The 22791-nt window shown below is 41.7% G+C and overlaps 1 protein-coding gene across 1 annotated transcript; it reads right to left on the bottom strand.

The window, feature by feature from the left end:
- Positions 1-767: 767 nt before the first annotated feature.
- On the bottom strand, positions 768-22444 carry EXOC3L1 (exocyst complex component 3 like 1). The gene is made up of 13 exons (XM_072116900.1): positions 22357-22444; positions 21880-22037; positions 19772-19991; positions 18891-19596; positions 18614-18731; positions 15531-15656; positions 14353-14453; positions 14171-14281; positions 13464-13605; positions 11359-11481; positions 9422-9577; positions 2637-2761; positions 768-2548 (listed from the first exon to the last, which is right to left on the bottom strand). The coding sequence occupies exons 1-13, from the start codon at positions 22367-22369 to the stop codon at positions 2362-2364; spliced, it is 2286 nt and encodes a 761-aa protein (XP_071973001.1). The 5' UTR covers positions 22370-22444; the 3' UTR covers positions 768-2361.
- Between the last annotated feature and the right edge of the window lie 347 nt (positions 22445-22791).

Here is a 22791-nt window from a genome sequence, read left to right as displayed (position 1 = left end):
GGATCAAACACGTTGTCAATTGGACATGAGCATCCAAAAGTCTAGAGATGGTCACATTAAAGAGGACCTGTCAGTGCGATTTGGGACACTAAACAACCCACAGTGGGGTTTAGTGGACAGGTGGTTTAGTGTCCCAAGTCGCCCTTTACCAAGTCCCTCTGTGGCCACCATCTCTTTATTCTTACCTAAAGATTTGTACGATGAGGCGTATTGAACCCATTTCTTGTGCTCCCTTGCCAGAGTATGGTACAGTTGCTTCACTGCGTGGGTGCCGGGAGCACAGTATCAAGGTATCAAACTAACTGCCCTGACATTTTCACCTGTACATTTTATGTTTGTTCTGAATATATAATTTGGCACAAAATTATATTATATATTGATACTAAATAATATCATATATTCACCCTTTATAAATTGAGATTCCACATAAAGAATTCCAATATATACAGTGCTATAGTGCCACCAATTAAGATTATTGACAGAATGTCTAACTTTTAAGCAGAACCTCAAAGAACAGTTTTTAACATAGTGCATCACGTTTAGTCATGTGGATAATGGTGTTTCCATGTCAAGTTGGCCAACCCTCTTTAATTTGATTCATGTTTGGCCAGGAAACATCACTGCAAGCCAGCTGTAACCCATGTTACTGTAGATCGCATCAGATATCAAATCTTAGTAAATAAAGTATTAGACATGCCACAAAAGAAGCGAGAGAGCAGTAGAACTACCATCAGAGGTAATCTTATTAAAAGAAACATGCCTCAACATACAGTCATAACAAGTTGCCTTTATTATGAAAATACAGCAGAATAAAGTTCTCTACTCACTATTTCTCCATGCTGTAAAGCACACGTTAAAAAAAAGCACCTCTTTTAATGTTGCCAATCTGCCGTTATTACATGATACAAACATGATCCACCAGCGTGACCAGATAAATGATTTTATTCCATCATTTAAAAGCAAAAATATGTAATAAACTAAGGTGCTGTAAGAATGTTGCTTGTCCGAAATGTCAATTCTTTTTTGCTTTAAATATAAAGGAATAAAAACTTGACCTATTCTTTGCTTGCATCTGTTACCTGGAACGGCCCAGCTTTTATCAGGCCTTTGACCCTCCTACACATCTCATGCCCATGAATTACAAGCCCTTGCAATGGCTGGTGTAATAAACCTCTTAATAGCCCTTTTAAGTGTTTCCATTTTTCACTCCCAACTGGAGCCTGTACGGCCTTTTGATCACTTTTTGTAAAAATTTATTTATTTGTTTATTTTTATTTTAGTTAGCCGTATTAATCCTATTTTTAGATCATTCCTGTATTTCTGATCATTCCTAACATATGCTAGAATACTACAGCACTACAGTATATAGAGATTTTTCTACTGATCTATAACAGAATGCTTCTAGTGCAAGACTTTGCTGAGGGAATTTAAATGGTTAACACCTACGATCCGTGACAGCAGCGATTGCGGGTGTTAGTGGAGGGAATCGCAATATTCAGGGTCTCAGCAGTATGGAGCACTTCATTTAGGATGAGACCCCCTTGGCTCAGCAGCCAATGTGGGCCCCATCCCACAACAATACATCTAAAAGATACATACTTAAAGGGCCTAGCTTGCTGATCGTAGGGGTCTCAATGATGGGACCACCATGAATCTCGAGAATAGGGGTCTGTTGTACCCCTGTTGCACCCAAGATGATCGAAGAAGCCAGTCGCGCATGAGCCGGCTGCTCCGTTCATCTTTATGGTGCTGACAGAGCTAGCCAAGCACCGTGCTCGGCATTATTCACCAGGGCCAAAGAGATGAAAAGAGATCCTTGTTCTCAAGTTCTTTAGGGATTCTTAGCACTGAAACTCCACCAATCAGTAACTTAGGCCCTATTCTGTGGAGCCCCAAGCAAAGATAGGGTTATGATTAGGACTTGCGACAGCTTTTCTTCACATGGCTGCTCAAGTATTTGCATTATGCAGAATCAAGATTCTGGTGGGCATTATTGTTGCAGCCTATAAGGTAAACTCAATAGGTGAGTAGAGCAATTATTTCTTTCTTAATTTTTGTGCGCATATTTAAATAGTTGACTGTGCGTTCCAACGCGATTCTTCAGTGCATTATGTTTACGTAACCAGTGACACATTTCCAGGGCTGCAGTGGCAGTTTAAATGGTGTAAAAGATATTGTCCTCATCTTCAGGAGAAAACTGACAGACTTTTCAGATTGTCAAGATAGACATTTTGACTAAAGAGGGCCAGGTAGATATGCCAGGGAGCTTCAACTAGAATTCCCATCGCCATTAAGCACTTTCTAGTAGTCCTCAGTTGAGTGTCTAACTAAGAATGTGACTTGATTTGTGATATTCCAATCTCAGGCACATGAGCTTGGGTGAAGGCAGAACGGAGGTGCCCGGGCAGGGACCGGTATGCTTATAAATATGGGCCGGTAGTCATCTGGAAGAGTCAGAGCCTGGCGGTGCATAGTGCTGAGGACTGCATGACGTAGATCCCTGGTTAAATCACCCCGTAGCTCAAGCAGTGCCAGCACATGATCATCGCTGTGAAGACAAAAAAAACACCATTACTTTTCCTGTCAACAATGTCAGTTCCTCAGTGTGCTGAATTGTCTCAAATCTTCCCAGTTACCTGATATCAGGGAATGCTGTCATTAGTCCAGACACCTCTAGGCTAAGCAGTGACGGGTCTATCAGGGCAAATAGTTCTTGGAGGGAGTGAATGAGTGGAACGCAGAGTAAGGATTCCTCCAGACCCTACAACCGATGGCAGAAAATACTATTAATACCAACACAGTGCAGATTCTAAACGGTTAACCATGATTTTGTTATTGCATTTATTTTGTAAATTTAGTCCTGTTGTATCGACATAAAAACAATACCAAGGGGAAATATTTGTATGTAGTAAACTTTGCTCTTGTCTGACTCATTTATGCGTTATAATAAACCAATATTTTTCTAGCTCTAATTTATACAGCGCCGATAATCATGCACTCCACAAATCTATGTTATGTTAAACATTTTTATTTAAATATGTAAATTACCAACACTCTGCCCTACATTTAATTCTTCTAGCATTTATAGACTTAATTTAGCTCATACATATGCTACATTAACATGTTAACATATTAAACCCATTGCAACTAGACCTATATCTGCTAAAATACATTAAGTAAGGGTTCTCCTTACGGTGACTGCCAATTGAGGCCACTGTGTAGGCATCTGGAGTCTTATAGCCTGGATGCTCCACTAAAGGGATTCTGGGAAATATACAAAGTTTCCTGGATGGGATAAGGACAACCACGCCTCTTTTAGCTACCATGTAAGGCAGCTCCCTTGACATCAAGCATGACCTACAAGAAGCCTTATGACATGATGCAGGATTAAAACCAAACCAGTATATCCCAGAAGGAACAGACTCCCAACTGTAGACAGCACTGTTTTGACCTCAGTACAGTGTAGAGAACTGGTTTGGCTGGGTGAGAAGCTGGTGACTAGGGTCGTAAAGTAAGAGTTCTCCTTACGGAGACTGCCAATTAAGGCCACCGTGTAGGCATGTGGAGTCTTATTTCCATGGATGCTCCACTAGGGATCTGGATAAGGAAAACCGCCTCTTTCGGCTACCTTGTAAGGCAGCTCCCTTGACATCAAACATTTAAAGTGGCTTCCCGACCATTATTATTACTGTGATATATGCACTTCTCGTTCCATGCCTTACTTATGTAACTTCTTAAAAAGTATCCAAGTGAATGTTTATCTTGTTTGTTATTCCTTTTTTTGTTATTTTCTATGTAACATCCTAGCATAAAGTATTGCTGAAATATTTTGTATACCTTTTTGAGAAACATGGAAAATAAAGAGTTGAAAAAAAAGAATGCATTGTAGAGGAGACAGTTTAGTAGGTGGAAGAGCGATAATAGGGAGTTATAGTAGTCAAGACGACAGTGAATCAGAGCAACAATTAGTGTTTTATTGGTTTCAAATTGTAAGAAATGGTCAGACTCTAGAAATGTTTTAAAGGTGCATCTGGTATAAGTGAGCAACAGGGACACGATGTTAGAGCCATCAGAGAGACGGTCTCTGGTGTTCTGCAGTAAGGGGGGAGCGATATTACGTGAAGACTTGTATAGCTGGATATCATCAGCATAAAGATGATACTGAAAACCGAATCTGTTGATGGTTTGTCCGATGAAGGCAGTGTAGAGGGGAAAAAAAGTAGAGGGCTTAGAACTGAGCTCTGAGGAACCCCAACAGAGAGAGGAAGAGAGAGATCCAGAGAAGGAAACACTGAAGGTACGGTCAGAATGATAGGAAGAAAACCAAGAGAGTGCATTGTCCTTCAGGTCAATGGAGCAAAGCATCGGTGGTCCACAGCATCAATTGCTGCCAAGAGTTCCAGAAGAATGAAGAGAGAATAGTGAACTTAGAATTTAGTGGTGAATCATTGAAGTCTTTAGAATCAGCAGTTTCAGTAGAGTGCATAGAGTGGAAATCAGATTGTAGGGGATCAAAGAGATACTGGCTTAGTCAAGAAAAGACCAGGCGTTCCAGTAGTTTGGAGATAAAAGGGAGATTTGAGACAGGTCGGTATTTAGTAGTACTGGATGGGTCCAGGTAAGCTATCTTTAGTAATGGGGTGACAACAGCATGTTGAAAGGAAAAGGGATAGACACCAGAAGAGAGAAGGTGAGAAGTGACTGCTGGGGAGAGAGACTGTACATATTTGTACACAAACATTTCTACAGGCTTCTGTACACATATTTATATACTGTATTAGGCTACATTCACACTCATGTATGGGGGACGTATATACGGCCGATATACGTCCCCGATACACTTCTATGGGCTCACGGCCCTGTACGGTGCAGCACACGCGCGGCACCGTACCGCTCCGTAGCCCGTATATACACACACACACCATAAACACACATACAGCATACACACACATACATTTATACACTGATTCACACATGTATGTACTCACTGCCAGGCAATCTTCATGTCCCAGGCCCTGTAGCTGCTGACCACTTGGGAGAAGTAGAAAGCAGGAAGCAGAGATTAGAGCTTCCTACTTTCCCCTCCCTGAAAATGTCTCATCTAAGCTGCCAGCTAAATTGTGTACTGTGAAAGATGTACACTGTTATATACATGTTATGCTATAAAATGTATATATAACGGTGCACTTATACATTCTTTAGTGTGGCAGGTCGGATGCTGGCACTGCGGGCCCCATAGCAGCTGCTATGGCTGCTATCACTACTGTTCAGATGTCCTATCACGTAAGCAACCTGGACTTCTAGGTGGGAGCCCAATAGTGCGGACAGACTGACACATCAATATAAATATTTATTTCCCCCTATGCCTATCCATGCTGCCTAACCTTTCTTATTATGCCTGTATACATATTGTAAGTATGTTTCTCCTATATCTCCTGCTACACTCATATAATTACCTCATCTACCTTTTCCTGTGGTTGTTGTCCCACATTTGTCCCTCCAGACTTAGGCTACATTCACACTAATGTGTGCCCGCCGTACCGTAGCACAGCAGGCACACGTCAGCTCCGGGGAGAGGAGGAGGAGCAGCACTCACCCCCGCCCCTCTCCATAGTGATATATGGTGTACGGCGCTGTATTCCGGGGGAAAGATAGGACATGTCCTATCTTTCTCCCGGCTACAGAACGGTACGGTATGCTGCATCATACCGTCCTGTACGACACTGTGCACACATTGCCGTCTATGGGGGACGTATATACACTGTATACACTCACCGGCCTCTTTATTAGGTACACCATGCTAGTAACGGGTTGGACCCCCTTTTGCCTTCAGAACTGCCTCAATTCTTCATGGCATAGATTCAACAAGGTGCTGGAAGCATTCCTCAGAGATTTTAGTCCATATTGACACGATGGCATCACACAGTTGCCGCAGATTTGTCGGCTGCACATCCATGATGCGAATCTCCCGTTCCACCACATCCCAAAGATGCTCTATTGGATTGAGATCTGGTGACTGTGGAGGCCATTTGAGAACAGTGAACTCATTGTCATGTTCAAGAAACCAGTCTGAGATGATTCCAGCTTTATGACATGGCGCATTATCCTGCTGAAAGTAGCCATCAGATGTTGGGTACATTGTGGTCATAAAGGGATGGACATGGTCAGCAACAATACTCAGGTAGGCTGTGGTGTTGCAACAATGCTCAATTGGTACCAAGGGGCCCAAAGAGTGCCAAGAAAATATTCCCCACACCATGACACCACCACCACCAGCCTGAACCGTTGATACAAGGCAGGATGGATCCATGCTTTCATGTTGTTGACGCCAAATTCTGACCCTACCATCAGAATGTTGCAGCAGAAATCGAAACTCATCAGACCAGGAAATGTTTTTCTAATCTTCTACTGTCCAATTTCGATGAGCTTGTGCAAATTGTAGCCTCAGTTTCCTGTTCTTAGCTGAAAGGAGTGGCACCCGGTGTGGTCTTCTGCTGCTGTAGCCCATCTGCCTCAAAGTTCGACGTACTGTGCGTTCAGAGATGCTCTTCTGCCTACCTTGGTTGTAACGGGTGGCGATTTGAGTCACTGTTGCCTTTCTATCAGCTCGAACCAGTCTGCCCATTCTCCGCTGACCTCTGGCATCAACAAGGCATTTCCGCCCACAGAACTGCCGCTCACTGGATGTTTTTTCTTTTTTGGACCATTCTCTGTAAACCCTAGAGATGGTTGTGCGTGAAAATCCCAGTAGATCAGCAGTTTCTGAAATACTCAGACCAGCCCTTCTGGCACCAACAACCATGCCACGTTCAAAGGCACTCAAATCACCTTTCTTCCCCATACTGATGCTCGGTTTGAACTGCAGGAGATTGTATTGACCATGTCTACATGCCTAAATGCACTGAGTTGCCACCATGTGATTGGCTGATTAGAAATTATGTGTTAACGAGCAGTTGGACAGGTGTACCTAATAAAGTGGGCGGTGAGTGTATACGCCGGCCATACATACATTCCCGATACGGCACTGTGAATATAGCCTTACTCCTTTCCTCATTCAGCTTTTCCCAGCGTTTCTCTCTTTCATTCATTCTCCCCTTGTTCATATTATACATTGATTTTACCATATAATGCCCCTTCTCCTGAACTGACTTGCTACTCTTCCCATTCTTATTTTGCTCATATATCTGTTTGTAATTGTTGTTTATATGGTCTAAAATACTGTACATTAATAGGTGCTTAAAGGGGTATTTCCACAAAGACAAGAATCTTAAATATACTCAGGATAACAAAATAACAAATTCTTTAATTCACTATTATTAACATTAATACAGAATTCCACAGATATAATTCCAACCTGTCTCTATCAGGCCTGGTGTATACCCAGTGGCGTAACTAGTGTCCTCTGGGCCCTGGGGCAAAATTCCCGAAGGGGCCCCCCTCACTATGCCCAAAAAAAACATTGAACTCTACTCCCCCATTTCAGTTTTTTATAATGCAATACATTATAGATGTAGCAATAATACCCCCCACAGTAAACCCCGACCCAGAGAAGATATCAGTAATTACCCCCACACAGTAGACATCAATAATAACCCCTTCCCACAGTTGACATCAGTAAAACCCCCACACAGAAGACATCAGTAATTACCTCCATACAGTAGACATAAGTAATTACCCCCACACAGAAGACATCAGTAATTATCCTCTCCCACAGTTGACATCAGTAATACCCCCTCCCACAGTTGACATCAGTAAAAAAAAAAAACACAGTAGAGATCAGTAATTAACCCCCCCCCCCCCCGCACAGTAGACATTGGTAATTACGCCTCCACAGTAGGCATCAGCAATACCCCCTTCCACAGTAGGCATCTGTAATACCCCCTCCCACAGTAGGAATCTGTAATAACCCCTCCCACAGTTGACATCAGCAAAAAAAACCCCTACAGTTGACATCAGTAATACCCCCCACAGTTGACATCAGTAATACCCCCCGGCCCACAGTTGACACCCCCCCACGCACAGTAGCCATTAGTAATACCCCCCAACCAGTGGCCATAAGTAATACACCCTCCAGCCCCCAACGGTAGCCTTCAGTAATACACCCCTTCCCCCACAGGAACCTTCAGTAATACCCCCTCCCCGCCCACCACCACCACCAGAGTATCCTTCAGTAAGACCCTCCACAGTGGCTATTTCTAATACCTCCCACAATAGCCATTTAAGGCACCCACAGTACCTATTAATTATATTCCCCCTCCCACAGTAGACTTTAATAAGTTTCCCCCCAGTAGCTATTAGTAATATTCCCACCCTCCCACAGCAGCAACCATTAGTTATATTTCCTTTCCCCCTCAGAAGACTCCCAATATAAGGTCCCAATATGAGAAAGTTAAGAAAAAAAAAATGCTTAACTTATTCCCCCTTCTTCGCGCTCTCTTCTCTGAGAATTCAGCGCAGGCGACGTCTGATGACGTGTCTGCGGGGTCATATGCCAGGTCATAGACCTCAGCAGACCTGGCGCAGGCAGACGCGTCATTAAATGTGCCTGCGTCGGCCTGGTGATGGAGGCAGGAGGGGTCCGGCACGGCTTGATACTGGTTGATCCAATTATCTGATAGGGGACAGAGGGTTGGCGGAACGGGGGCCCGGCTAGTCACAAGTTCCGCGGGTCCCCTCAACCAGCGCGCGGACCAGATGCAGAACAGTCCGTGCACTGGAATATGGGGAACGTCACAATAATCAGAACATCTGTCCCATGTGCTGCGCCGAGTAATCAGGGGATGGAGGCACAGTAGAGCTGACAGTGTATATTATGGCTGAGATAGCAGAGTTGAGAATGTCATTGTGTGTTATATGTATCTCATGGATCTCTCATCTCTAATCTGTCTCATTTTTCTTTCTATGCGTCAGATACTAGTGAATGTTCAGAAGGTAAATGAAAGTGTATATAAACCTAAATCCTGATAATCTGACCACATTCTCAGCACACACCATCTTATAGCACTAGAGGGATCATGAAGTGTCTGTTTAGACATTTTACACTGAGCAGCTCAGGGTGTGATAGAAGCTAAAACAACAATAAAACTGAGTAAAATTGTAAAGAAAATAGGTAAAAATAATATTTATTGTGTAAACATCACTAGGGGAATGAAATTTGAGAATTTTCTTTCATGGGCAAACCCCTTTAAGGTTTTTTTTTTTGGTGAAGGCCGAATGTTATATGTTACTTGAATAAAAAAAAAGAAAAAAGTGGAAGCAATTGTTGTGTGTGCCGTGTCTTTGTACTCTACTAAGCTGGATTGAGACTACTGGATTGTGCACCACCCATCTTCCATTTTGATGGAATCTGCCCTTGGACCCCGCTCCACAACATCGCATTCATGCTTATTTTTATTTACACATTACATTATATTCACTTTACCATAGTACGTAGCCCTGTACTTAGCTCCTCTGCATCCAGGGCCATCCTGTGAGCCATTTGCTGCCTCTCCCCAGGGTTTCGGCAAACAAACTTGCTGTGCATAAAAGCCCGAACATATTCGATGGCCAACATCCTCTCAGTCTGTGTCAACAGATACTGAAAACAGAGCAGGTTGTAGGTCAGTACAGGATCAGAGCATATTATATGCTGCTAAGACACTGTCAGGGGGACATCAAGCTCTGCAGGGTAGACAACACTTACAAGCATCCGAGTGTATACAACAAAAAATGTCTCCATTACGGCCATAACACTCTCCTTCTAGCCTTTGTTGGATGGTTATACATGGCTTTATTTTTAATGCAGAGCCATGTACACTGCACATGCAATCTTTGTCACATGATTCTGCATTTTCAAATGCAACAAGAATGTGCCACAAGCGTTTCTGCGTGACATGCTTACGCTTCTGGTTTGGGATGGTTTTCACATTTTTGTCTCCTATGTTTGTTTAGAAACTCTGCACCAAGATACACATTTTTTATTCTTTCCAAGAGTCATAACATTTTTATTTTACACTTCTCCTGAGAAGCCACTACTCCACAGTCACTGGGTGGCTTGGAATTTAGGTCACAAAGGGACAGCAAGTGGTTAATTTATAGAATGGGTAAATGTTTTTGGTCATCAGACAATCACATGTCCTATGTTTCTAGAAATAAGACTTTAAATATTTGGGTAAATGTGGCGTTTTTTATTCCAAACCTTTTCTTGGGCCAGAAACCCAACCTGTATGTATCATACTTTCATGATTACAGGGATCTTGTTCTCACCCAATTGACTTACAAACAAGTTCAAAGAGATGTTCTCTCTACTGTTCCAGGTTTGTCCTTTCCCTTATTTAAAGGGGTATTCCAGGAAGAAGCATAATTCATATATACAAATGCGCCCTGACAATACAAGCTAATATGTAATTAGTTGTTTAAAAGTGTTGCTGACAAACACTGTAATGAAGAATTAAAATGCTACTGGCCCTTTAATCAGTCTGTTGAGAGGAGAGTAGATGGAGGCTGGTCATATGTCCACATCACATGTCCTGCACCTGCCTGGGCAGGTCATGTGATCATTACTATGTTTGACTGTAGTCTGTTGGTTGCAGTGCATCCAGTAGATGCCATCTTAGCAAGGTAATGTGCAGTTACACACATCATGACTATGGTAACAGAGCAAGAAAGTCTGTTAAGCTATCACTGGAAGTAGAGCATAAAAGAGAGGAGGAGTTACTTAAAACTCAAAAATCATGGGACTTGTAGTTTCCAGTGGCGGTCATCTTGGTGATAACATTTTGTAAATCATAAAATCAAACTATTTAAGCGCCCCTTTTGTGATTAATGACATTGGCCCATATTTCCCAATTTTTTGACGGATTTTGCATTATCTTGTAGGTGTAAACTGCTTAAACAGGTATTTAAGAAGTGTCTGCAGATTCATGATTTCTGGAGCACGTTCTTAAAGAATCGCACCCAGCATTATACACAGGTAGAGCAATTTTAGTGAAGTTTCCCACATTCTTAGTAAATGTGGCCCAATGAAATGTTACATTCATTTATTTATAGCATTATGGGTTTTTGTATCAGACGTTCATATTCCAAGAATACCCCTTTACTCCTCTGTTCATATTCACATTATGACATCTATAATCAAAGCTATCACTAGATACTCCATATAACTAATTCCATGTGGTTTCTGTAAAGATGATGGAAAGAACAGAGCTTCATACTGCAATTTTCTTGTCAAATGTGACCCAGAAGAACCTATAAATTCTTGTATGAGCATAATCAGAGAAGAATACAACAACTGGACCCTAGTGGTGATGTGACTCTAATAGCAGGGTGGCCACTTGGCTCACACAAATGTCAAAGGAAGGAGGAAGAGGTGTTTCTCACCTGACACGCTGGGGCTCTGGCCTTGCACAAGTATTGGCTGAAGTCTTCCATCTTGTCACATATGACACGTACATTATCAGAGCCTGTTAGCCAGGGTCGGGAAGGAATGTCTCCGAATAGAGGCTGGAAAAGAAGGTACATATCTGTAAGCCTCATGAACTGCTGAACGTTGTAGCAAATTCTATTCAATTCATACTCTTCTGGTTTTCTTTTTCAAGTACAGGCGGTCCCCGGGTTACGTACAAGATAGGTTCCATAGGTTTGTTCTTAAGTTGAATTTGTATGCAAGTCGAAACTATATTTTATAATTGTAGTTCCAGAGAAACATTTTTTTTGCCCCAGTGACAATCCGAGTTTCAATTTTTTTGCTGTAATGGTACCATTATCAATAACTCTTCATTACAGACACTTACAGCTGATCATTGCATCTTGATCTGGGACTATAGTAAAGCATCCAGAGAGCTTCTCCAGAGGTCACAGTGGGCAGAGGGGTCCATCTTTAACTAGAGGTCGTCTGTAAGTCGGATATCCTTAAGTAGGGGACAGTCTGTAGTGATGTTTTCATGCAAGGCCATGAGTATCCATTTTATCTATTATGATATTTCATTGATCTGTATGTGGATTAACCCCTTAAAGGAAACCTACCACATGAAATGGCAGGTTTAAGAAGAAAACACCGAGCACCAGCTCAGGGTGAGCTGGTGCCGGAGCTTATTTTTGTTAGTGTTTTAAACCGCTGTATCGCGGTTTAAAACACTTTTTAAACTTTATAGCCGGCGCAGGGAGGTACGGGCTCGGCGCTTACCATGCGCGCGACCGTGCGAGTGGCTACATAGGAAGTGAAGGGGAGCCACGCGCATGGTAAGCGCCGAGCGCGTACCTCCCTGCGCCGGCTATAAAGTTTAAAAAGTGTTTTAAACCGCGATACATGATGTTATTTATTATTCTATGCCGTGTACTGGGAAACAGAAAAAATGTATACAGGATTTATTGCGTTTTAATACATTTTCCAAAATTAAACGAATGTGTACGAAAAAGTAAAAAAAAATGTTTTTGCCATCTTCCGATGCTAAAAACTTTGTATGAAGCTGTGTGATCCGTCATTTTTTGCTAAATGAGCCAACATATTAATTGCTACCATTTTGAGGACTAAGCAACAATTTGATCACTTTTTATTAGATTTTTTTAATGTCATGTAAAATAAAGTAAAAGTCACGTTTCGGACATTTGGGCGCCATTTCCAGTTTTGGATGTCACTGCTGGTGATAACCGTTTTTATATTTTGATAGGTCAGGCATTTTGAGACGCGGCGATACCTGATGTGTTTGTGATTTTTACTGTATATTATGTATTATATCAGTTCTAGGGATTGGGGGGTGATTAGAATTTTTTATAAATTTTTTTACATTTTTGCAACTTAAAAAAAAAAAAAAAAAATGTTCCACTATTTCTTAGACCCTCTAGGATACTTTAACCCTAGATGTTCTGATTGTTCCTACCATATACTGCAATACTACTGTATTGCAGTATATGGGGTTTTGCATAGGATTTATTAGCCACTGGCTCATTGTAACGAAACTTCAGAAATCATGCAGCCTCGGGTCTGACGGTGCAAGCACTGACCACGGGTGTCAGCGATGGGTCTTTGCTGCAATATGCAGCAAAGCCCATCTCTGTGTGAAGAGGGCTTAGCCCGTGAGCCCTCTTCATACACCCTTCATAGTTCTGTGGCAGATATATCCATCGCAGAGCGTGAAAGGGTTACCTGCCATCAGTGGTGGATGATCTATATATAATAACACTGTGCAGTTACCATGCAGAACCTGTTTTAATATTTGGCAAGTGACTTTGGTATCCTGCACATGAACATGTACGGTTTGTTGGCCATAGACAAGGGTCAGTACTAAATATACCAAATCCTGGGTATCAGGACATATGCACTCACTGACTATTGAGAATACTGAGATCTCTAGTAATATTTCCAGAAAACAGGATTCCTAATATTCCTGTTAGATATAGCCCGTTGTCACATGACTGGCCATTCCTCTGAGCAGAGGACACGAAGGCTTCTCAGTCACAGGTAATCGCACTGGATGGTTTATCACCTGGAGTTCTGTTTGCAGCTCATCTAGGAGGAGATGACAGGCCTTTTTCTGGGTCTTGTCCAGTGATGTCTGTAAGCAGGGATTTGATTTTCTGAATACAGGACTTACAGTTTCTGTCAGCTGCAAGTGTGAAATAGTCGAGCTGCAAATAATAAGGGAGAAGAGTGTTTAGATTGTTTGTCTAATGCATGCATTTAGTGCCTTTTTTTTTTGTGGAACAAGATGGAGTTTTTCATTGTATATATTTTGGCTTCATGGAAATTATTACTGTAATTATCTTTTAATAATTTAATAGTAGTAGTAGTAGTTTAATAGTTTAATTTACATCCCACTGTCATTTTTACATTGTTTTTCTACAGCATTGGCTGTATACAAAGTCTTATAGAATTTCTAAACTGGGAGCCTTGTCATAGCTATGTAATGGCTTGCAGCGCTTCTGCCACGCCTGGGCGTGACTGTACATCTAAGAACAATTCTTGCTCACCTTTATGTACATTTCACCCATGTGTATTGACAGGTACATGAAGGGTTTTAAAAGGCACAATGGGTGTTAACACTGACTGTACCCGTTACAGCCAGAATTCCTGCTGGACTTTTACAGTTACGACCTAGTGCCTGTACAGGTTAAAGGTTTCATATCATGACATAGGCTTCCAATGCAGCAAGGTGTAGGATGGTTTGTTTTTGCGATAATTATACAATTATACCTTAAGGCACAGCATCCGTTAATGATGGCCAGCAAGTATTGTATGTAGTAGATGGGATATGTCCTGTCCTTCATGCGCTCGATACCATATTTTACCAGTGCCTCCCGCAGCCTATAGAAAATACAAGAGTCTTGTAAGATTCTAGCACACAGCAGTCCCATGGCTCTGCTACTTCAACTCACCAGATCAGACAGTTCTCCATTTCATAGAGCACAGCATTTCTCACCCGATTCTCCAGACTCTCCCCTAGAGCGGCTGCTAGTTGTACATTTTCCATCAGCATCTGTCACAAGTAAAAAGTCATTATTCAGACTGAATAACAAGGTACATGTACAATGAAAAAAATCATGAGGTCACATATAATGTTCTATGTACCACCATTTCATGCCGATTGTACCCCTGGTTGATTCCTGAGCTCACATATAATGTTCCATGTACTACTCCTACACGCTGATTGTACATCAGCCTAGTTCCTGAGCTCACATATAATATTCTATTAATCAACCTTACATGCTGACTGTACACCTACATTGTTCCTGTACCCACATATAATATTATATATACAATACTGCCTTACACACTGTGTACACCTGCTTGGTTCACCTGCTCACATATACAGGCGGTCCCCTACTTAAGAACACCCGACTTACAGATGACCCCTAGTTAAAGACGGACCCCTCTGCCCACTGTGACCCCTGGTGAAGCTCTCTGAATGCTTTACTATAGTGCCAGGCTGCAATGATCAGCTGTAAGGCGTCCGTAATGAAGCGTTATTGATAATCTTGGGTTCAATAACAGCAAAAAAAATTGAAACTCCAATTGTCACTGGGGCAAAAAATTTTTTTTTGTCTGGATCTACAATTATAAAATATACAGTCTCAACTTAAGAAAAAACCTTATGGAACCTATCTTGAACGTAACCTGCCTGTAATTCTATGTAACATCCTTTCACGCTGATTGTACATTTGCCTGGATCCAATGCAGCATGAAACCTCGTTTATTCTGTGGGAGCATTGATAAATACGATTTTTTTAATTACCGTAATCAAAAATTTTGTTGCGTTCAAGCAGCAATGTGTTTAAATTGGACAAGCCTTTTACAGCTGTCATACACATTACACATTATTTCAGATTTTGGCAGGAAAAGCAGACCATCTAATATGTATAGTGGCAAATGATTTCTCCCTTTTACTCCATTTCAGAAAGAGTCTAATTCCTTTACTCATATATTACACTGGTAATTCAATACTAATATTAATTGAGGTTTTCAATTTTTTTTGGAAACTACAACTCAGTATGTACTATTGTCTTAGTGGACAGATATATGTTCTAGACGTTATACACTAGATCTATTATCCTACCTGCATAACAATGTTCTGGATACTTGACAGATAAAATCCATCCTGGTCCTTTTCTGGCTCCTGATCTCTTAACCAGTCAGTGAACTCTACATCCAATGCCTTGTGTATCCACTGGCTGAGGCAGGCCTGGAAAATTGTGGGCAAAAACATCAAGACTACAAAAATGTAAGCAAAATAATATCAAAGCATATATCTGAACTGAAAGTTAAGGTTCAAAGAGGACTAGAAGTACAGAAATTGCAATAAACAGGATAGTATCAAATCTTAGTGAAGGAACTTTGCACTCGCTTCAAGTACGGCAACTGTTTGATACAATTTTTGGTTATCAGAGGCAGGCAGCTATGAATAGTGCAAATAAAATAACGGATGTATCAAGAGAGGCATGGAGGTTCATTAGAAGCACATAGTTTTTCCCTAATACAAATCACTGGTTAAACTGCACATAGAATATTGTGTATAATTTTGGGCGCCAATGTACAAAAAGGACATAGAAGAACTAGAACGGGTGCAGAGGAGAGCAATCAAGATTTTTAGGGGAATAGGGGGACTAGAATTCGATGATTCTCAGTTACTAAAGTTGGGGAATTGAGCTTAGGAAAGGGAAGGGAACACCTCATTAAAATGTACATATATAGAAAGAAGAAGGAGGCACTCACGGTCAACGGCTTGAGGATGCGCTAGTAAGCGCGAAACGGCCCGTCGCCGTCTGGCTCCAGTGTTCCCCCTGTACCGCACCGTTTTCTGAATAAAAGAAGTAGTTCCACAGGTCCGGTGAGTGCCGCCTTCTTCTTTCTATATACGTACCGTGGACTTCTTGAGCTCAGGCTGAGCAACACCGCAACGGAACCTCACAGAATCGGTGTAGTGCCTCTTTGCTTCCAGCCACCTTCCAAATATAAGATGTCTCATATAAGACACCTGTGTGGGCTTACACCAAGTTTGAGCAATGCAGAGACTCTATACCCTTCTCTGCACTTGCCTCATTAAAATGTACCTGAATGGGCAGTTCATGGATCTTTCAAAAGATCTTTTTATACCCAAGCCTGTGACCAGGACAAGGGGGCATCTTCTATGCCTAGAGGAGCTACATAAGCCTTATAGTATTTTCTTTTTTTCCTCTGGATCAACACTGTATGATTTATAGGTTGGACTTTTTCCCTACCTCATCTACTTTGAAACTATAGGGCACATGTATGATAAGTGTGGCTTTGTCTGTCAGTTTTCTGTTTTCTTGACTTTTCTTCTGATCAGATGTATCTTAGCAGTTTCTCCTTACTGATAAATGTGGTGTTTGGTCTTAAGTAAATTTAAAACTTTCTAATACAAAAGTTTCCAAAAGTCGCAATCAGTTCTAAGCAGCTACAGGTGCGCATTTTTAAAAAGCTGCAACGTTTACTTCTGTATTCAGGTGATAACTCAGTGAACACTGCAAAAAAACTTGGCAATGGCGAACTTTGAATGGAGACAGTCATATTTGTAAAAAAAAAGTCACAAATGACAAGTCTCAAAAATGAAAGAATTACATGGCATCAGAGGGGGACGTGTCCTGCTCAGCCGACCCCTCCCATCTAATACTCTCCATGCCTTATGCCTCCTTACTGGTCACATTCATGTCATGTGACTAGACTGACATCATCTCAGTTCCTTTTGCCCCTTAACAATAGCAAACTGTACCCCGTGCATGTATCTGACCACATGAAGTCACAGCATCTTCCATGGACTTCTACTCCTCTCCATCCTCCATGGAGGCTGCTGTGATTTCATGTATTCACATACATAGTATACAGTTTACTATTCTTAGAAGGCTGAAGGACCTGCGATGATGAATTTTAAATTTCGCGGTTTGTCCGACGTCCACGCCCCCGATTTGTGTGCGCCAAGAACCCGGGGCAATTCGGGGAAAATCGGAAATATTCATGAAACCCGGCGGAAATGCGTCCGACTGACCCTTAGTAAATGTGCCCCAATATTTCTCATCTGTACATAAAGCTTTATATGTCTGTAGTTAAATATCAGCAGACCGTCCCTAAGTACAAGGAGGCAGGACAGTGATTTGAAGAGACACAGAGCTGTCACTCAGAATAATGAGGCGTGGTTCACTGCCTGCTTGAGAGAGAGGAGTCACAAACACCAGACACGAGTCACAAAAGCTAATTTGCATAACAAAAACATCTGTAATTAAGCTACAGTGCCCCACTGGCAGCTAATTTTAGGTGATATGGGGAGGACTTGGAACCCTTTATGAGCAGGAATTGTTAGTCAGGGTGGTTAAAATCTGGTGATAGGTCCCCTTTAATTATTCTACCACATACATACATTTCTTCAATTGGATGTTATTAAAAAAAAAAAATGTTCCTGTGTGAAGATAATAAATATAGCCATGTTAACCCTTTGAAACAAGATAGCTGTCCCTGGATACAACCACCCCTGCACTCTAACAACAGTAGCCAGACCATCTGGATTCAGTGTTCATTACCACTAGGACGACTGGGGAACATGCCGTATCTCCTGGCCATTTTACATGCAAAAACGAATTGTTTCTATGTGCAATCACACCAGCAGAGGTGGTAGTGTCCAAGGACTACAATCCAGTTTTACACAGGTAATTTTTTTCCAATTAAAGAAATGTATTAAATTGAATATAAATTAAATGTCAATGCTCGGATGAGAATACCCATCTATCATGGCTTGTAAGAGTAGGACAGACGTAAGTCTGCACTCTCAGCCCTAAGTTGGCAAAATGGGAACATAGAGAATGTTAATTATAGTGTATAGGAGGCTACATCTCAAGAGCTAGATAGTATTTGGGTAAGTTTCCTTTGATGTGCATATTATAGACAATTGAGGAATTGAAACAAGAACACATCATAAGTCTATATCCCCCATCATCACTAATTGGTTACTGTCCCCTCCAGATGGATGCATTATTGTCAGGACATAAAAGCCCGGAATTGTAGTGGTTATATATGGAATGTCATTTTAATACACAGCTCAGGGGGTCTAAGACAATATATGCATTGTCTATTCTCTTCATAATTTGCAACACTATTACAAACCACATTAGTCTGATGTAAAAGGCTTACACGCATAGTGCGCGTGTAACGACTTAGCTGTTCTTCCAACATTTCTGAGGGAATGAGCGGTCCCAGTTCAGAAACATCAATCTCCGATGAGAAGTACGGGTGTCCCATCATCTCCTCACTGGGGTTAAAAAAATAAACAGATTCGTGTAAGGAGATTAAATGTAGTAAATATTTTCAAACAAAATGTTACTACTAAAAGTATCTAGTGTGGACAGAACCATACTGCAAACAGCATATAATAATAACCCAACCATTGCAACCACCAACCTGATGTTACCTGGGATAAACAGTAGTTATCCAGTTCAGCACATGGTATAGGGCAGGATGAGGTAGGTCATGACTAAGGATATCACGAAGGTGACGAGCAATACTATGGTGACACATTAAAGCCACACCACTAGCCAAGTCATAGTGTGGTGGGACACAAGGTAGAAGAAGAGAACACACAGACTGAAGTTCATCTACTACTCGACTTTGAAGTTCTTTCAAATGTTTTGCAAGTTCAGTTGCGTTGATATTTTCCAATGGTAGCTCTGGCTCCATTACTCTAGCACAAACTCCCTTCTCCAAATCTTGAAAGAAATGTTGTCTCCAGTGTTTGGGTCGTCCAGGTGGCTTCCAGAACTGCTGCATGGGACCTTTTGACTCTTCGGCATCCAGGAATTCTTCGCGCTCAATTATACGAATGGCAGATACTAAAAGAGAAGGTTCAGAGCGGGCTACCGCTATTGCTGATCTGGCCAGTGAGGACAGGGTATGATTCAGCTCTTCACTCAGACCTTGGACACCAGCAAAAAAATGCTGTACTAAATCTGCTGCATCTGTATTGGCTTGATTATCTGTTGAATCTGCCAACGGTCCAACCTTCTGTAATCTGAACAAAACTTTATCTCTAAGGCTCTCCAGTTCTCTGAGGTTGACATGGGCCTCTAGAAGACGCTGCTTCTCAATAAGATCTCGAGTCTCAGCAATTAGCTTTGGCACTATGTGAACAAAAGTTTAGAGAATCAAACTGGCGTACTGTACAAATATTATGGCAACGAGTCACAATGTTCTTGTATTTAGCAACATCAATACGTAGATGTCATTTTATGATTATTAAGAAAAAACATATTTGGAAGTCAAACTTGGGCCACAAAGTTGTTGTGCTGTACTTACCAGCATAGATGTATGGCAGGCTTTGTATAACCACAGAGAGCTGGACATGCTCCATAACCAGCTCATGTATGGGCTGTAGCTTGGTGAGGGTTCCTTCACCTTCCCGCCAGATATCTTGCACCTCATGTAGTGCCTGCTGGACATGACGGACTTCTGAGAGTGCTGCTCGAAGCTGTGATAAGCCATGGTCCACTCCCTCCAGATATGACTGCAGTGAAGACTATGAGGACACAATTAATAGAACATCCTGTATTGTCTCAACTTTATTGCTTACAAAAGTAAATAAGATTCAGAAATTTGCCGACACTGTTCAACAAAATTAAAGGAAACACTTAGGGGTTATGTCACTAGAGCATAGCATTTTGATCAAGTTTGTAAAATGGACCTATTACCAATTTTGCTTCAGCAGTTGGTTGTAAGCAGGAGGGGCTCAGGCTATGACACTATGAAACCCATGTGGTTCAGATAAGCATACATAGCTGTATGTATTCATATACTGTATTACAGGTTATTGAGACGACCCGGGATTCATAGTGACAAGTAAACGAGCGCCAGCCTGACCTGCTTACATGGCTGCTAAAATGGACGTAGCCGCTATGGGTGCGTTCACACGTTGCAGTTAAAACTGCATCGCTATCAGCTTTGAGGTGGTTTTAGGTGCAGTTTTGTCAATTGAACAGGTGAAAGACATGAACTGAATGAGGGAATTTGATTTTGAAGGGGAAATCTGCTCCGCAAGTGTCATTTACTCGTTCAGTTCATGTATTTCACCTGTTCAATTGACAAAACTGCACCTAAAACCACCTCAAAGCTGATTGCGATGCAGTTTTAACTGCAACGTGTGAACGCACCCTCACAGCTGTAGAATGACACTGACAAGGTACTGCGGACTCTGGCAAGTAAATATATTGATAACTAGGCATAATTGGTAATATCTCACTCACTCTCAATCTTCACTGAGTACATGTGACAGACATGACAGTCTGAAGACGCCATGGAGAAGATTCTGCTGCCTGCTATATCCTCCAGTATGACCAGTTTGGTAGTGGGCCAGTAATGTTTCGGGAGGTATTTCTTTGGAGTGCAACGCAGAGGTAGCCTGCCATTAGGTACCAGGATTATATCCTCATACCCTTTGCATGGAATGTGGGCCCAAGGATTTTTTTCATAAGGATGAAAAAGCTAGGTCTCATGTGGCTTAAGTGTGTCAGCATTTGCAGCATGATGAAGGCATTGATGCTATGGACTGGCCTGCCAGTTATCCAAAAAAGCACATCTTGGTCATTGCGTTCCATCCATCAACACAACGTTGCATCATAGGCTGATGCTTTAATCCAGGTCTGGGAGGAGATCCCTTAGGAGAGCACTGGTCACCTCATCGGGTTCATGCCCAAGTGTTGTACAGGGGTCATACAGGCAAGTGGAAGCCACACACACTACTGAGCCAAATTTCTGTGTCTAAGAAGCATTTCCACTAAAGTTGAATCTGCCTGAAATTCCACTTTGATTTTAAATATTGTTCCAAATCCAGACTTCCATGGGAGATTCATTTTGATTTTCACTTATCATTCTTATGTTTTATACTCAACATATTCCACTATATAATGAATAAAGAACTGCTACTGGAATATTGAATTATTTGAAATCTAGGCTGTGGTATTTTAGTGTTCCTTTAATTTTATTTGAGCGGTGTATATAGAGAATAAACGTTAATGAGTTTAATGATATCACAAAATTACTAAAGTCAGTGATAATGCACCATAATAGCACAGTTAAAGTGTATAACGCAAGGTGTTAAGGGAGGGTTCAAAGCTGAGCCTTCTCCATACAAGGGGGGCGTTTTCTGGCGTTGATAAAAGGTGTAACTATTTAAATGTTTTTGGCAAAGCTATTAACTAAAGGTCTCACAAGACCTACAAACAGAGGTATGAACTAAGCCTAAGCTTCATGATCTCAAATTTCTTTTTATTCTACATAATCCAAATGTAAGTTATTAAGGAATTAGAAACTTCGTGGTTTTAGTATAAAAAAACATTTCAGATGCACTGCAACAGGACCTCCCCCCCCCCCCCCCATAAAAAAAAAAAATTTGTGATGTCACCACCTACCTTCAGCCGGGACTGTATGGAATTATTACGCTGTGACTCCCGCCTCCGGTACTGGCCTAAGTGTGCCAGTTGATCAGGACGACTGAAAATGCCAGAGGCCCATTTCAGAGCTGCCCCTCGTGCCAAACTCTCTGCCTTCTCAAGAGCTAAAGTCTCGTCTATATCACACAATACATCAAGGTCACAAAAGGTTAGATACAATGCTATACACTTATACCATTACACATGTATATACAATTGAGGACACCCGGCATGCTAGACCATGTTATATATGGGAATTGGCATGATTCACTGTTGACTGTTATTCTGTTACTTGGCCGCTTACTCAGCAGCCTGTGCTTATGGGCATCACTTCGTACTGAACAGGACTCTCTAAAGAGAAGGACTGGTATCAGCATCAGAAGTGGAGCATGCAGAGGCACCATACATCTCTAGGAACATACAGCAATTGACATATCAAGGAGGACAGAAACTCACCTTCTGCAGACATGCTCAGCCCCGCTCTCCAGCCACTGAGGAAAGGGAGGGGGCACAAACATCCTCTGCAGATCCTCACAGAAGCAGGATGTGGGAAGGAGGGGTGTCCCACAGGACAAGGCAACACACCACTTATTACAGAACAAGACTAGAGAGGGCACTATGTATTAACAACAGGACCGCAGTACATTGCTGCAATTATAGAAGAAGTGGAGTAAAATGTAATTTAATAAAAGTAGTGGCTGATATATCAACCCTGTAGAGATCAGTCCGAGGGTAAAGGGTGAGCTGCACAAGTGACAACATAACGAAGTCCTTAAAAGGGGTATTCCAGGCATAAGCATAATTCATATACAAATGGGTCCTTAAAAAGGGGTTGTCCGAGAGTTATGGAGAAAACAAAAAGGTGGCCAGGAGGGGGCTGCTTAAAAAAAA

This window comes from Engystomops pustulosus, chromosome 7 (genome assembly GCF_040894005.1).
Source record: "Engystomops pustulosus chromosome 7, aEngPut4.maternal, whole genome shotgun sequence".
In the NCBI taxonomy this organism is placed as follows: Eukaryota; Metazoa; Chordata; class Amphibia; order Anura; family Leptodactylidae; genus Engystomops; species Engystomops pustulosus.
The sequence above is the reverse complement of the archived record's forward strand: the minus strand, read 5'-3'. Positions and strand labels throughout refer to the sequence as shown.

What these genes read in the sequence shown, in the direction of transcription:
- EXOC3L1 (XM_072116900.1), bottom strand. An exon ending in ATGGAGAACTGTCTGATCTG is followed by an intron (nt 14,282 to 14,352) that starts GTGAGTTGAAGT and finishes TATTTTCTATAG; the next exon opens with GCTGCGGGAGGCACTGGTAA. An exon ending in CCAGAGCCCCAGCGTGTCAG is followed by an intron (nt 9,578 to 11,358) that starts GTGAGAAACACC and finishes CTCTGTTTTCAG; the next exon opens with TATCTGTTGACACAGACTGA.